The following is a 17,160-nucleotide window of genomic DNA, read 5'->3' on the forward strand; positions in this document are numbered from 1 at the left end:
AAATGTCCAGATGTGCGATTATATACAGATTCATGGGCTGTGGCTAACGACTTAGCTGGATGGTCTGGGACTTGGAAGGAGCATGATTGGAAGATTGGTGATAAGGATGTATGGGGAAGAGGCATGTGGATAGATCTCTCTGAATGGGCCAAAGGAGTAAAGGTATTTGTGTCTCATGTGAATGCTCACCAAAAAGTGACCTCGGCAGAGGAGGATTTTAACAATCAGGTGGATAGGATGACACGTTCAGTGGAAACCAGCCATCCTTTTCCCCAGCTACTCCTGTCATTTCTCAATGGGCTCATGAACAAAGTGGCCAAGGTGGCAGGGATGTAGGTTATGCATGGGCTCGGCAACATGGATTCCCGCTTACCAAGGCTGATTTGGCTACCACCACTGCTGAGTGCTCAATGTGCCAACAGCAGAGACCAACACTGAGTCTGCGATATGGAACCATTCCTCAGGGTGATCAGCCAGCAACCTGGTGGCAGGTTGATTACATTGGACCACTTCCATCATGGAAAGGACAGTGTTTTGTTCTTACTGGAATAGATACTTATTCCGAATATGGATTCGCCTTCCCTGCACGCAATGCTTCTGCTAAAACTACTATCCGTGGACTTACAGAATGCATTATCCACCATCATGGTATTCCACACAGCATTGCTTTGGATCAAGGGATTCATTTCACAGCACATGAAGTGCAGCAATGGGCTTATGCTCATGGAATTCACTGATCTTACCATGTTCCCCATCATCCTGAAGCAGCTGGCTTGATAGAACGATGGAATGGCCTCTTAAAAACACAAATACGGCGCCATCTAGGTGGCAACACCTTGAACGGTTGGGGCAATGTTCTCCTGGAGGCTGTATATGCTCTAAACCAGTGTCCATTATATGGTCTGTTTCTCCAATACCCAGGATTCATGGGTCCAGGAACCAACGGGTGGAAATAGGAGTTGTACCACTCACTATTACCCCTAGGGACCCACTCAAAAAAGTTTTGCTTCCTGTCCCTGCTACCCTATGCTCTGCGGGTCTGGAGATCATAGTCCCAAAGGGACCACCTGGAGACACAATATTGATTGCATTGAATTGGAAATTAAGAATGCCACCTGGTCATTTTGGCTTCCTCATGCCTCTGGATCAACAGACAAAGAAGGACATTACTGTAATATCTAGTGTGATAGATCCTGATTACCAAGGGGAAATCGGGTTGGCTTTACATAATGGAGGTAAAGAAGAATATGTCTGGCATACAGGAGATTCTTTAGGATGTCTCTTTGTACTACCATGCCTTGTGATGAAAATCAACGTAAAATTACAGCAACTGAATTCTGATATGACTGCTAATGGCCAAGACCCTTCAGGAATGAAGGTTTGTGTCACCCCATCAGGCAAAGAACCACGACCAGCTGAGGTGATTGCTGAGGGCAAGGGAAATACAGAATGGGTGGTGGAAGAAGGTAGTTCTGAATATCAGCTACGACCATGTGACTAGCTGCAGAAACGAGGACTGTGATTGTTGTATTTCTTCATTGTATATGTGCATCAATATTTTTGTTTCCTTCTGTTATGAACTGTGAAGTGTAAACAAGGTTAATGAATTTTGGTTGTATGTGTGTTAGCGTATCATGTCAGGCACAAATATGACTCTATGTTGTTGTTGTTGTTATGTGCCGTTGAGTCGGCCCTGACTCATAGCGACCCCTCTTTGGGTTTCCGAGGCAGTATCACTACGGAAGTAGGATTGCCCAACCTTCCTTTCGAGGAGTGGCTGGTGGGTTTGAACTGCCAGCCTTCTGGTTAGCAGTCAAGTGCTTTAGCCACTATGCTACCAGAGCTTATTTTGAGATTATATATGGTTAAGAAGATGTGTACCACTGCCAAGTTGACAAGGGGTGGACTGTGATAGTTGGAGCTGTATGTCAACTCAGCTGGATCCCAGTTCTGTGTGGTTGTTCCCATGATGGGATTGGATGACTATGTTCTGAGTGGCCAATCTGTTCAGAGGGAGTTTCCCTAGGGGTGTTGCCTGATTCCAGGATACGCAGGGACATCTTGGGAAAAGAGACATTCATCTGTGGATTGGGACTCTGTTTTGCTGCCTACAACTGTCTGTGAGTGAGCAGTCCACCGTTCAGCCTGGAGATCTTGGATTTGTCATTCATTGGAGTCAACAGCTGGTGTACTGCTTGCCAGCTTTGAGCTTCTCAGCCCCTGTGGGGAAAAACCTCCAGCCTGACGTTTGCTCCAGAGACTTTGGACTTTCCGGCTTCTCTACATTTGTGAGCCATTTTCCTAAGATAAATTTCTCTCTCTTTTTATACATATATAATCTTTGCTGGTTTTTGTTTCTCTAGAGAAACCAGTCTAACACAGACACCATTGAGTATTTTCAAACTCACAGCAACCCTATGCAAAGCAGAACAAAACACTGCCCGGTCCTGTGCCAGCATCATGATCCTTGCTATACCTGAGGCCATCATTGTAGCCACTATCTCAGTCCATCTCATTGAGGGTCTTCCCCTTCTTCATTGACACTACACTTTACCAAGCATGATATCCTTCTCCAGGGAATAGTTCCTTGCCGACATGACCAAAGTAGGTGAGACGAACTCTGGCCATTCTCCATTCCAAGGAGGATTCCAGGTGCACTTCTTCAAGGCAGGTATGTTAGTTCTTTTAGAAGTCCACAGTACTCTTAGCATTCTTCTTGAACACCACAACTCAAAAGCATCAACTCTTCTTCACTCTTTCTTATTCACTGTCCAGCTTTCACATGCATACAAGGCAACTGAAAATATCATAGCTTGGATAGGGAAGATGGCGCCATACTTGTAGCCCACACATTTGTTCCATCTAGCATCTTAATGGCTGAAAAACTAGGTGCAAGAAACACTTTGAAGCAGGGCTTCTGGGGCTGTCAAAAGCTCATTAAGTTAGAGAAGGCCAAATTTAGTGGAGAAGCGGTGGGGCAGAAGGAGAAGAAGGGTAAAATAAAATAAATGAATGTGCCTGGTGGCAGGTGAGATGGTTGAGATGGAGAAACAGAATATGCTCTAATAAATAAAACACTGAAATATTACAAAAGCACTGATGCACTCCCTTCTTGATTTTAAATCATGCAGTGTCCCCTTGTTCTGTTTGAATGACAGGCTCCTGGTCTATGTACAGGTTCCTCATGAGTACAATTAAGTGTTCTGGAATTTCCCATTCTTCTCAATGTTATCCATAATTTGTTATGATCCACACAACCAAATGCTTCGGCATAGTCAATAAAACGTAAGTAAACATCTTTCTGCTATTCTTTGCTCTAGCTAAGATCCACCCAACAAAAGCAGTGATATCCTTGATTCCCTGTCCTCTTCTGAATCCAGCTTGAATTTCTGGAAGCTCTCTGTCAATATACTGCTGTAACCATTTCTGAATTATCTTTAGTAACATTTTCCTCACATATGATATTAATGATATTGTTTGATAATTTCTGCATTACGTAGGATCAACTTTCTTTGGAATGGGTACAAATCTGGATCTCTTCCAATCAGTTGGCCAGGTAGCTGTCTTCCAAATTTCTTGCCATAGTCAAGTGAGTGCTTCCAGCTGGCATCCATTATTTCAAACATCTCAATGGGTATTCTGTCAATTCCTGAAGCCTTGTTCTTCACCAATTCTTTCAGTGCAGCCTTGACTTCTTCTTCAATACCATGGGTTCTTGATCATATGCCACCTTTGATACGGATGAACATTGAGCAGTTCTTTTTGGTTCAGTGACTCTGTGTATTCCTTCCATCTTCTTTTGATGCTTCCTGCATCACTCAATATTTTGCCCATAGAATTTTTCAATATTGCAACTCAAGGCTTAAATTTTTTCTTCAGTTTTTTCAGCTTGAGAAATGCTGAGCATGTTCTTCCCTTCTGTTTTTCTAACTGCAGGTCTATGCACATTTCATTATAATAATTGGCTTTGTCTTCTCGAGCTGCTCTTTCAAATCTTCTCTTCAGCTCCTTTATCTTGTCATTTCTTCTGTTTGTTTTAGCTATGCTCCACTCACGGGCAAGTTTCAGAGTTTTTGCTGACATCCATTTTGGTGTTTTCTCCCTTTCTTATCTTTTTAGTGACCACTTTCTTTCTTCATGCATGATGTTCTTGATGTCATCCCACAATTCCTCTGGTTTTAGTAATTGATGTTCAGCGAATTGAATCTGTTCTTTAGATGGTCTCTAAATTCAGGAGGAATATAACCAAGGTCATATTTTGGCTCTTGTGAACTTGTTTTAACTGTCTTCAACTTCAAGTTGAACTTGTATATGAACAGCTGATGGTCTATTACACAATCAGATCCTGGCCTTGTTTTTCCTGAAGATACTGAGCTTCTCCATCACCTCTTGCCACAGATGTTGTCAATCTGATTCCTGTGTATTTCTTTGGTGAAGTCCATGTATATAGCTGCCGTTTGTGTTGTTTAAAAAAGATATTTACAATGAATAAGTCATTAGTCTTGCAAAATTCTATCATGCAATCTCCAGAGTTATTTCTATCACCAAGACCAAATTTTCCAACTACTAATGACTGTTCTTTGTTTCTAACTTTTGCATTCAAGTCCCAGTGATAATCAACACATCGTGATTGCCATGTTTAGTCAATTTTAGACAGTAGAAGTTGCCAGAAATCTTCACTTTCCCTATCTTTGGCTTTGGTGGTTTCTGTAGAGATTTGAATAGTAGTAGTAGCATTAAATGGTCTTCCTTGAAGGCGAATGGACATTATCCTATCATTGACAGTGTTGTACTTCAGGACAGATCTTGACCGATGAATGCCACACCATTCCTCTTCAATTTCTCATTCCCAGCACAGCAGATAATATGGTTATCTGATTCAAAATGGCCAAACACAGTCCATTTCAGCTCAGTAATGCCTAGGATAGCAATCTTTATGCATTCCATTGAGAATTTCTCTGGTGGCGTAGTGCCTAAAGCATTTGACTGCTAACCAGAAGGCTGGCAGTTCAAACCCAACAGCCACTCCTTGGAAGGAAGATTGGGCCATCTACTTCCTTAGTGATACTACCTCAGAAACCCAAGGAAGGGTCGCTATGAGTCAAATCTGACCGATGGCAGTGATTTTTAGTTTTTCCACTTTTCCCAGTTTCTTATTTCATACATGCCATGTTCTGACTATTAATGAATGTTTGAAGCTGTTTCTACTCATTTTGAGTCATGTCACTTCAGCCAATGGAGGTCCTGAAAGCTTTACAACATCCATATCATTAAGGTTGTCTTTACTCTGCGGAGTCAGCTCTTCCCCAGTCATATTTCAAATGCCTTCTGATGCAATGGGATCATTTTCTAGTACTATATTGGACGATGTTTCTAGGCTATTCCTAAAGTATTTCCAGTAATATATCAGAGGGTGTTTAACTGCTGTTCATAAGGTTTTCACCAGCCAATTGTTTGAGAAGTGGATGGCCTCTTCCATCTTCTGAGTCTATCTTAGCTTGGAAGCTCTGCTGAAACCTGTTCACCATGGGTAACCCTACTGGCATTTTGCAACACTGGTGGCATAGCCTCCATCCTCACAGTAACATGCAAGCCACCACAGAATAACAAACTGACAGATAAGTTCATCTCCCTTAGTTGTTCCTAACTGCTCCACTCACTTTCAAGCTGCATGTCCAAGTATTTGGGCCCGGTGTTTAAATAAAACAATTCCAGAAGCCCCAAGATGCACGCCCACCTATCTGGGGCCTGGCCTTAAATAAAGCCATTCCAGAAGCCCCAAGCCATGTGACCATCTATCCGGAGCCTGGCCTTAAATGCACAAATATTTAGCAAATACTAAAATAAGAGCAAAGAAGGAAATCATAAGATGATTCATAAACAAAATGAGCTCAGAACAGAAACTTATATGGAACTAAGAAATCAACAACATCACACACACAAAGAAAAAAAAAAGCAACCACATAATAAAATGAGAGCAACAATTTCATACTTGTTGATAATTACACTGCATGTAAATGGATTAAATGCACCACTCAAGAGATGGACGGTTGCAGACTAGATTAAAAAAAAAAAAAAAAAAAAAAAAGCCATCAATATGCTGTCTACAAGAAACACACCTTAGAGACAAAGACAAAAATAGATTAAAAATCACAGGTTGGAAAAAGTTATATCTAGCAAATGGCAACTGAAAAAGAAAAGGAGTGACAACATTAATTACTGATAAAATAGACTTTAACAAAAAACAACCATAAGAGATAAGGAAGGACATTATATAACAATTAAAGGATCGATTGAACAAGAGTACAAAACCATAATAAATATTTATGCACCCAATGAAAGAGGCCCAAAATACATAGTCAGACTCTACCAGAATTAAAAAGACAAATAGATGACTACACAGTAATAGTAAACAGAAACTCCAAACTCACTGCTGTCGAGTCAATTCCAACTCATAGCAACTCCTCCTTCTGTTATCTGAGGTGGTATCCCTACGGAAGAAGAGTGCCTAATCTTCCTTCTGACTAGTGGCTGGTGGGTTTGAACTGCTAGTCTTCTGGTTAGCAGTCAAATGCCTTAGGCACTATGCCACCACAGCAATAGTCAGAGACTCTGGTGGCACAGGGCCTAAGGCATATGACTGCTAACTAGAAGGCAGGTGGTTCAAATCCAACAGACACTCCGTGGAAGAAAGGCTGGGCAATCTACTTCCATAGAGATATTGCCTCGGAAAACCAAGGAAGGGTCGCTATGAGTCAGGACCGACTCGACAACAGTGAATTTTCAATGAAAGATAGAACAACTGGAAAAAAATCAACAAAGAAAGAGAAAAACTACATAATATAGTCAACTAGCTGGACCATATAGGCAACTGCAGAACACTTTACCCAACAACAGCACAATATACATTCTTTTCCAGTGCACATGGAACATTATCCAGGATAGACCATATGTTAGGCTACAAGGCAAGCATCAATAAATTTAAAAACAGTGAAATACTGCAAAGCATCTTCTCAGATCATAATGCTGTAAAATTAGAAATCAACAATAGGAAGATCAAGAGAAGAAGAGCAAGCACATAGAAACTGAGTAACATCCTCCTTAAAAACTACTGGGTAATAGAAGAGAAAAAAAATCCTTGAATCAATGAGAATGAAAACACAACATGCCAAAATCTTTGAGGTACAGGAAAAGTGATCAGAGGGCATTTCATACCAATAAATGTACACAGTAAAAAAGAATAAAAAGCCAAAACCAATACCTTAACCTCACACAATTAGAAAAAGCGTTTTTTTTTTAAAAAAAAAAAAAAAAGCCTCTAGTTACCAGAAGAAAAGAAATAATAGATTCAAGCAGAAATAAATAAAACAGAAAAAAATCAACAAGACTACAAGTTGGTTCTTTGAAAAGATTAATAAAATCAATAAACCACTGGTAAACTTAACAAAGGAGAAGATACAAATAAAATGAATAACAAATGAAATGGGTGATGCCACAACAGAAACAACCAAAATACAAAGGATAGTATCAGTATACTATGAAGAACTGCACTCCAACAAATCTGAAAATCTAGAAAAAATGGACAGATTTCTAGAAACATTCTACTTACCTAAAGTAACACAGACTGAGGTAGAAAATTTGAACAGACCCATAAGAAAAGAAGAAACTGAATAGGTCAGAAAAAAATTACCAACAAAAGTAGTCCTGGCCTGGAACATTTCACTGGAGAATTTTACTAAAAGTTCACAAAAGAACTGCCACCAATCCTACTCACACTCTTCCAGAACACAGAAAAGAATGGGATCTCCTAAATTTATTTTATGAAGCAGCATAAGCCTGATACGAAAACCAGGCAAAGACATCACTAAAAAAGAAAAACTATAGACCAATATCCCTCATGAATATAGATGCAAAAATCTTCAACAAAATCCCAGTCAATAGACTGCGATAACATATAAATATATATATATCATGACCAAGTGGGATTCATACTAGGTATGCAAGGATGGTACAACATTAGCAAAACAATCAAAGTAATCCATCACATAAGTAATATAAAGGAAAAGAACCACATGATCCTATCAATCAATGCAGAAAAGGCATTTGATAAAATCCAACACTCATTCCTGATAAAATCTCTCAGAAAAATAGGAATAGAAGAGAAATTCCTCAACATAATAAATAGCATACATACAAACTCACCAAATGCTCCGTGGAAGGAAGATGGGGCAATCTACATCCATAAAGATTCATCACCTTGGAAACCCAATGGGGGTTGCTGTGAGTCATAACTGACTTGATGGCAGTGGTTTCCCTTCCCCCACACACACAAAACCAATAGCCAACATTATTGTCAATGGAGAGAGACTGAAACCATTCCCCCTGTGAATCGGAACCAGACAAGGCCGTCCTGAGCACCATTTCTATTCAATATTGCATTGAAAGTACTAGCCAGGGAAGTAACGCAAGAAAGGGAAATCAAACCCATCTAAATTGGTAAGGAAGAAGTAAACAACTCCCATTTGCAGATGATGTGATATTATACATAGAAAACCCACGAGATTCACTAGAAAACTACTGGAAACTAATTGAAAGATTTAGCAAAATGGCAGGATACAAGACCAACATAAAAAAATCAGTTGGATTCCTCCACACTAGCAAAGAGATTGCTGAAAAGGAAATAAAGAAACCAATACCATTTACAGTAGCTACCAAAAAATAAAATACTTGGTAATAATTCCTAGCAGGGACACAAAAGACCTATACAAAGTAAACTACAAAGTACTACTTCAAGAAGCCATAAGAGATCTACATAAATGGAAGAACATATGATGCTAGTGAATAGAAAGATTGAACACTGTGAAAATGTCAATACTACCACAGCAATCTATACATTCAATGAAATCCCAATCCAGACCCCATGAACATCCTTTAAGGATATGGAAAAACCAATCATTAATTTTATATGGAAAGATAAAGAGACTTCAGATAAGCAAAGCACTTCTGAAGAAGAACAACAAAGTAGGAGGTCTCCCACTCCCAGATCTTGAAACCTACTGCACAGCCACAGTTATCAAAACTGCCTGGTACCGGTACAATGACAGACACATAGACGAATGGAATAGAATTGCGAACCTTGAAATAGATCCATGGACCTATGGTCAGCTGATCTTTGACAAAGGGAAAAATCCATTCAATGGGGAATAGACAGTGTCTGTAACAAATGGTCCTGGCAAACTGGTTATCCATTTATAGAAAAGTGAAACAAGATCCATACCTCACACTATTCACAAAAACTAATTCCAGAATGATCAAAGACTTGAATATGAAACCTAAAATTATAAAGTTCATCAAGGAAAAATAGAGGCAAACTTAGAGGCCTTACTTTATGGCATATATAGACTATCAAGCATAACCCAAATTACACAGACAGCAGAAGATAAACTAGATGATTACAACTTTCTAAAAATTAAATTTTCATGTGGATCAAAAGACTTCTCCAACAGAGTAAAAAGAGAACCTACAGATTGGGAAAAAATATTTGGCAACAACATATCTGATAAGGGACTTGTCTCTAAAATTTATTAAAAAAAACAAACATCTCAACATCAAAAAGATTAACAATACAATTGGAAAACGGGCAGAAGATAGGAATACACACTTCACCAAAGAGGATATTCAGGCAGCCAACAAACACATGAAGCAATGTTTGCGATCATTAGCCGTTAGAGAGATGCAAATCAAAACAACGAGATACCATCTTAACCCCAGCATTAATAGCAAAGTTGAACAAGACAGAAAATAACAAATGCTGGTGAAGATGTGGAGAGAGTGGGACTCTCATACATAGTGGGACGGTAAAATGATACAACCACTGTGGAAATCATTATACTATTCCTTAAAATGTTGGAAATAGAAATAACCATTTGATCCATCAATCCCTTTACCAGGCATATCCTTTACTAGGTATATATCCTAAGGAAGTGAGAGCCAGGATAAGAACAGATATATACACACTCATTTTCACTTCAGCATTATTCACAATAGCAAAGACATGAAAACAACTTAAGTGCCCATCAGCAGAAAAATGGATAACCAAATGATGGTACATATACACAATGGAATATTATGGACCACTGAAGAATGATGTAGAATCTGTGAAACACTGCATAATGTGGATAATGTTGGAGAACATTACACACAGAAGGACAAACACTGTAATAGTTCACTATTGTCAAAAGTCAAGGAAAGGTTTATATATGGAAGAAAACTTTCTTTGTTGGTTACCAAGGATCAGAGGGGAGGGGAAGGGAATACTGCTAGATAGGTTAATAAAAGGGGAGGGAGGGGGAAGAGTGTCCATATATATATAATACATCTAATGGGGCAAAGTTATGATAACTTCTGAGCCACAGCCAAACATCCAGATAGAGTGAGGCACTGGGTCCATGGGCTCCATCCCATGGTCGCTGGGTCCATCAAACTCAAATAGCGTATCACTCCACAAAACATTTTCCTATATGCTATTTTGGTGAGTAGTGACTGTAGTCTTAAAAGCTTGCAAGTAGCCATCTAAGATGCAGCAATTGGTCTCTCCTCCTCTGGAGGAAAGAATGAAGAACACCTGAGACACATGGACACAATTAGCCCAAGGGACTGACGGACCATGCAAACCTCAGCATACCTGAGACCAGAAGAACTAGATGGTGCCTACTACCAATGTCAACCACTCAGAAAGAGATCAAAATAGAAGATCCTGGATAAAGTGAGAGTAAAGTGTGGAACAAAATTCAAAATCATAAAAAAGACTCGATTTATTGGTCTGACAGAGACTGATGAAACTCCTGAGAATATAGTGACACTTATGGCCTGGAATTGAACTCACTCCTGTGGCTTCTGGCAAAACAACAGACAGGTATATAAGGTGAACATTTACACCAGGTAGGTACATTTCTTAGTATAGTCAACCATGGGAGACCAGAAGGGCAGTATTTGCACAGGGAGATATCTCAGAGGGTAGGAATACATAGGAAAAAAGGACACAGGGAAATGGTAATAAGAAGGAGGAAGTGGGAAGAGAGCTGTTACATTATGGAGATTGCAGTCAAGGTTTTGAAACAAAATGTGTATGAACTATTATATGGAAAATGAATTTGCTCTGTAAACCTTCGCCTAAATCACAATTAAAAAAAAAAAAAGATCACTGACTATGATTGGCTTCCTGGAATAAGGGCATTTGAGCTAGGCTTGGAAGGATGAATAGACTCCAGATACTGTGGTTGAAAACCATAGGGACTGTAGGCTGAGTTCTCTAAGGAAAATGTGTCTCTTGTTAGCCTCTATCTCTAGGGCCTGGCATAGCACCTGGCAAGGAGCAGGCACTCAAAGTGTTAAAAATAAATAAATAAAATAACCGAATGCCTGTGTCTTATCAGAATAACAGATTTTTACTTGGAAGTAATGCATGCCCTATTTCTGGGACTAGCAATAATAATTTAAACAAACAAAAAAATTATCTGTGACTCTCCCTTCATGTTTTGACAGAACTAAATAGAATTCGTAGCTCATGTCAGTTCTCAATTTGAAACTCAAAAATGTCAAGTGAGTTCATGCTTCAGCAATATGTATCTTCTCATCTCTACAAATCACTAAAACATGAATTTAATGTTTATCAACAGTATTTTATTTCATTAAAGGACAATAAAGTGTTTTTGAGTATTTACTCACTACTCAACACCATGATTATTTCTATAAAAAGCAAAATAGTGGTTTGTTCTCCAAAGCAGTTTATAATTGCAGAAAAATTCATACATAAAATAATGAGAGAAGAAATATTATAATGAACTGGTATGAACTGTATAATAGTAATAACAATCATATATAAAATGCCTACTGTCTGCAAACTACAACTAGCTCTATGTAAATCTCTTCTAACTCTATTTTGTCTAAGGGTCAGGATTTACAATTCTTATAAGTGCAAATAAAGGCAGAAGGATGAGAATAATATGGGCTGGAAGAGGTGGCGAGAGCTTTATGAACTTGAAAATTGAGGGGAACTTTGCGGGATAAAGAAGGAGATACAATTGAGGAGCACCAGGTGGAAAGACGTTTAGTAGAAGAGAATTTACAGCGAATGAGGAAACACCGGGGGATCTAATGAGCATGGTACAAGGGACCAACACCAATGTGACATCTCCACAGAATAATTAGCTTTAGAACACAAGCTAAGGAATATAGAAGACCTGAGAAGGTAAGTCTCTAGAATAAAGATAAACTGGAAAAGTCATTGAAGGCTCTTGTGGAAAGAGTGATATAAATAAAACATATTTTAAAGGTTAGTTTAGTGAGTAGTAGGGGAGCATTAGAATTGGAAGAGACTGGAATTACAAAGAAAGCTTAGAAACAGCAATTTCAGCATAAAATAATGAGGCTCTGAATAAAGAAAGCAGAGGAAAAGAATAATCTAATATCTGGAATTAGAAACAGTAGGAGTTAGGAACAGATTAAATGTAGAAAGGCAGGCAGGGAAAATGGCCAGATGACTTGTTGACAATGTTGACACTTTCTTTCCTAAGAGACAAGAAAGAGATGGAAGACACAGAAATAGGGCTTCTGGTTTCAGCCTTGACATGCTGACTTATATCACACTAATATCATATTAAACTTGCACCATACAAAAATAACACTAACCAACAGCTATTTGAAGTCACTGGAGAGCAACCAAGGCAGGCAGGTCTCAAGGGACACAAAAAAAGGAAGATGTAAGGGGAGCCCCACATTTACTCTGGCTTTTTCCATGTTTTTCTTCTATAGTAATATGCACAGTATCAAATAGGTAACGAGCACTCAAAAATGCTTTGCTAGTTCTTTAACTGAAATTAAGTATTATTGCTAAAAATTTAATTTGTGTTTTTGTCAATTATTAAAATGATATATTAGGCTGCCTCAAGAAACAAAAAGTTAAACATCTATTTTTTCCCAGAAATAAATAAGCTTATGCATTTAATAGGCTACCCAAGTTCTTTGCCACTTATTTTGATGCTCGGCATGTGAATTTTAGGTCAAATATATGATACAGAACTACTGTATATTCTGTGCTATATGAACACTTTATTGTACACAAGAGTCCCTTGAATAATCAGTATAAAAGCAAATTTATATCCCTGCTATTGGAGTCAAAGCACAATTTTAGTATTTTAAATTGTTTTAGAAGTTTATTATAATTGTGTATTTTCTATTTTGATGAGTTGCTGGTGACATGTGGTTTATTTGATAAGTTCTTGTTTATTAAGGTCATATCCAATTACAACATTGTCCCTATGGGAAAAATTATCTACTTCATGACTGTTCACTTAATGATACCATTTCTCAGCACTATGGTGAAAAGCAAGAGCAGTCTCTATCTTGTATTGAATTTCTATGTGAAGCATGAAAAATGTTTCAGAATGCCACATAAATATATTTAAATAAGAATTTCATATAAATAATCTGATGAAATACCCAAAATAAATTCTCAGTTCAATATGATAGTAAATCTAGAACTAAGAAGTACTTAGAGAAATACAGAATTATTACATATATAATAGCAATTTATGACTAATAAAGAATTATAATAACCATCCATGTTTTTATTCACTTTACCCTTTTTCAATCAGTACTTAAGCATATGGAGGCACAAATATATATCTGTAATATACAACACATTAAGGAGTTCGTTCTATTTTCATTGTAAATGCCCATTAAAAAACATAATAAATAAATAAAACTCTGCTTTTTGAAAGTATATATTTCACAAAATGGTATCATTTAAAAATACTCACGATCTTCATCTGTCTGCACTATGAGTTCTTGACTTTCCTTCCGTCCCTCAGGATTCATGAGGATGAGTTTCACACTAACATTGGTATATGGAGATAGATTAGTGATTGTATGTTGAGGGTGTGAATTGTCTGTATCCCAGCTTACTTCATCTCGAACCTGTTCCTGTCCTCCAACTTGGTAACAGTAGTGGACTGTAAGATTGTAACTATGACAACGAGTTACATTATACCCAAATGGCTCCCAGCGGATAGTGATTTGTCGAGATTTGACCTCTACTACTTCCAGTTTTCTTGGGCCACGCATGGGATCTATTTAGAAAAGAAGAAAACATATGAGAAAAAAATTATAAAACCTCCAATAAAGGCAAATGTCACAGATATTCCTGCTTGTTACTAATACCTGGTCTCCTCTTCTTCATGAATAATAAAATCCCTAAATTTCAGCTGGGCAGAAAGTTACCCAGCATGAAACCTAAAATTTCTAGTCTCTTCTACAGTAAGGTATGACCATGTGACTTGAATACAAGGTAAGATGCTAAGAACAGTTTCCAGAAGGTATCCTTAAAAGAAAAAGTCTCACCATTATGACTGTTGGAGCTTATGTAGTCATGATGGACCATGAAGAATTTATATATTAAGCATGAAAAAAATAATGAAGAAGGAGCCAGGGTCTCTGATACCATGTTTTTAGGTAAATAATATGGCCTTCTAAGTTTGTTTGGGAGCTCTGGTGGCATACTGATTAAGGCATTTGACTGCTAACCAGAAGGCTGGCAATTCAAACCCATCACCCCACTCCTCAGAAGGAAGACGGGGCAATCTACTTCCATAGAGATACTGCCTCAGAACTTCTCCCTGCCCACAGGAGGTATTTTTGCAAGCACTGCTATGCTAATTTATTTTTCACATATATATAAAAACTTGTACAAAAAAAAAATTAGCAGAGCATATTTACAAAAATACCTCCCAGGGAGAGAGAGCTTTTGGCAAACATAGAAGGTGCATGTTATTTGTGTGAAAATACAGGTGCTCCCTGAGCCACCATAGTAGCTCTGCCTATGTCCAAACTTCTTTATTAGAGAAAAATGAAGTATCTTAATTAAGTCTCTTTACTATTGGGTTTCTGAAAAAAGAAACCAATCTTTAATACATATATTTTATCTTTTAAAATTAATTTATAATTATATTATTAGAAAATACATTACTAAAATTTGAGAATGCAGCATGAAATAATATAACAATGAGACAACATAATCTTATTCTCAGAACTTCAGGATTTTCTGGGTTTTGGTGTGCATAGAATTCAATGCAATCAATGTGAAAGCAGTCCTTGCCTATCTGTGACAATGTCGTAACATCCTTCCTCAGCTCATGCTCCAAGTACAGTTCTAAACATAGAAATCTAAATCACATGCAGGGAATATAAGCATTTTTGAATAGCTTAAAGGAAAGAAGATGCACAGAGAAAGCTGAAACTTGTCAATGAAATGATGAAAATATAAAAATAGTGTTGTTGTGTTGTTATGTTCTATCAAGTTGAACCTGACTCATAACAACCCCTCCTTGGAATTTTCCAAGGTGGTATCACTACAGAAGTAGATTGCCCAACCTTCCTTCCAAGGAGTGACTGGTGGGTTTGAACCACCAGCCTTCTGGTTAGCAGTCAAATGCCTTAGGCACTACACTACCAGAGCTCCCATAATAACAGTAGATAAATAATATTTATTGAGCACTTACTATATGTTATGTATTATTTTAAGAAGTTTACATTTCAGGAGTTTTAGAAGATCCAAAACTATTTTGATCTTCTTTGAAGGGTTAAGGAGATCTACAAATGGCAGGAGAAAAAAAAAGTATGGAAAGCTTAAGAATTATTAACAGCTACCATTTATTTTGTACTTATAGTGACAACTGCAAGGATAGTGCAAGATCAGACAATATTTCATTCTATTATATATATATATGGTCACCATGAGTAAGATCCAACTTGTTGGCAATTAAAACAACAATAATTGTATATTTACTGCATGACAGTTGCTTTGTATGTGTGTGCATGTTTGTGTACCAAAAAACAAAACAAAACAAATACACACACACACGGGAACATGGGAGCTCTGGTAGCATAGTGCCTAAGGCATTTGACTGTTAACCAGAAGGCTGGCAGTTCAAACCCACTAGCCATTCCTCAGAAAGAAGGTTGGGCAATTTACTTCCACAGTAATGCCTCCTCAGAAACCCAAGGAGGGGTCGCTATGAGTTGGATCCAACTCGACAGCAGTGAGTTTGTGTGTATATATATATATATATATACATACATATATATATGTAGTTTGTTGCCTTTCCAGTCAGTTCCAACTCAGAGGATCCAATGTGTGCATAGTAAAACTGCTCCATTGGGTTTTCAAGGCTGTGACCTTTTAGAAGCACATCATTAGGACTGTTTCCCTAGGCTTCTGGTGTGTTTGAACCACCAACCTTCAAGCTAGTAGTCAAGTATTTTATTGTTTGCACCACCCAGCGTGTTTCTCTCTCTCTTTGTGTATGTATATGTTCTTTAATCTGCAAAATAATTATTGGATTAGATACAGGTGTAAAAATTGTGGCCAAGATAGGCTAAATAACTTGACCAAGGTCAAGGTTTGAGTGCGGTACTTGAATTCAGATCTGTCTGATGACCAAACATATGGTGGCTCAACTCTCCTGCAGAGCCACCCCCAAAACAAAGAAAACCAGGTAAAAGAAACTAGGATCTCAATGATAAAGCTCCACCTAAATGAATATAATATATAATAAAAATATTTTAATAAAATATAAATGTATATGAAATAATGTATTTTAATACTGAAATATAAAATTTTACATACAAAATAAAAGAATACAATAAAAACTTCATGTATTGCTCTTGAGACAAAAGCCTAAATATTGATAAGAGTCTCTCTTTCTTCCCCTCCTGATTCCACAGAGGGAATTTCTTTAGCATTATATTCTCCACCCAGCTTTCCCAGACAACTCTTCCTATACTTGGGGTTATTGGATACTTTTCTGGATTATGAATTAAATTCATATTTTGATTCTCATTTGTGCATAAATTCCTTGTATCTATTTTCTCTGTCATTTAGGATACTGAAGTGACTCTGGGTATTCCCTTTTCCTGAGGCCTCCAATACATTAAAACACTTAAAATGAAATAACATTTTGGTGTTATATATGCAAGATGGGAATTATCTGAGAGATATATGCCTAAGCTATAAAAATGACCATTCATGTTACTACATCCTATGTTGTTGTTGTTATGTGCCGTCGAGTCGGACCCGACTCATAGCGACCACTCCTTGGGTTT

General features: G+C 37.8%; 1 protein-coding gene across 1 annotated transcript in view; it reads right to left on the minus strand.

Annotated features, from left to right (window-relative positions):
* The window catches only part of PTPRM (protein tyrosine phosphatase receptor type M), a 1,084,438-nt gene that overhangs the window by 548,806 nt on the left and 518,472 nt on the right, over positions 1–17,160 (minus strand). The window contains exon 8 of the mRNA XM_042782070.1: positions 13,821–14,129. Coding sequence (XP_042638004.1) covers positions 13,821–14,129 — 309 coding nt within the window. The remainder of the gene's footprint in view (positions 1–13,820; positions 14,130–17,160) is intronic.

Source organism: Orycteropus afer, unplaced genomic scaffold, assembly GCF_000298275.1.
Source record: "Orycteropus afer afer isolate SDZICR_OR568_19922 unplaced genomic scaffold, OryAfe1.0 scaffold00234, whole genome shotgun sequence".
NCBI classification, from domain to species: domain Eukaryota; kingdom Metazoa; phylum Chordata; class Mammalia; order Tubulidentata; family Orycteropodidae; genus Orycteropus; species Orycteropus afer.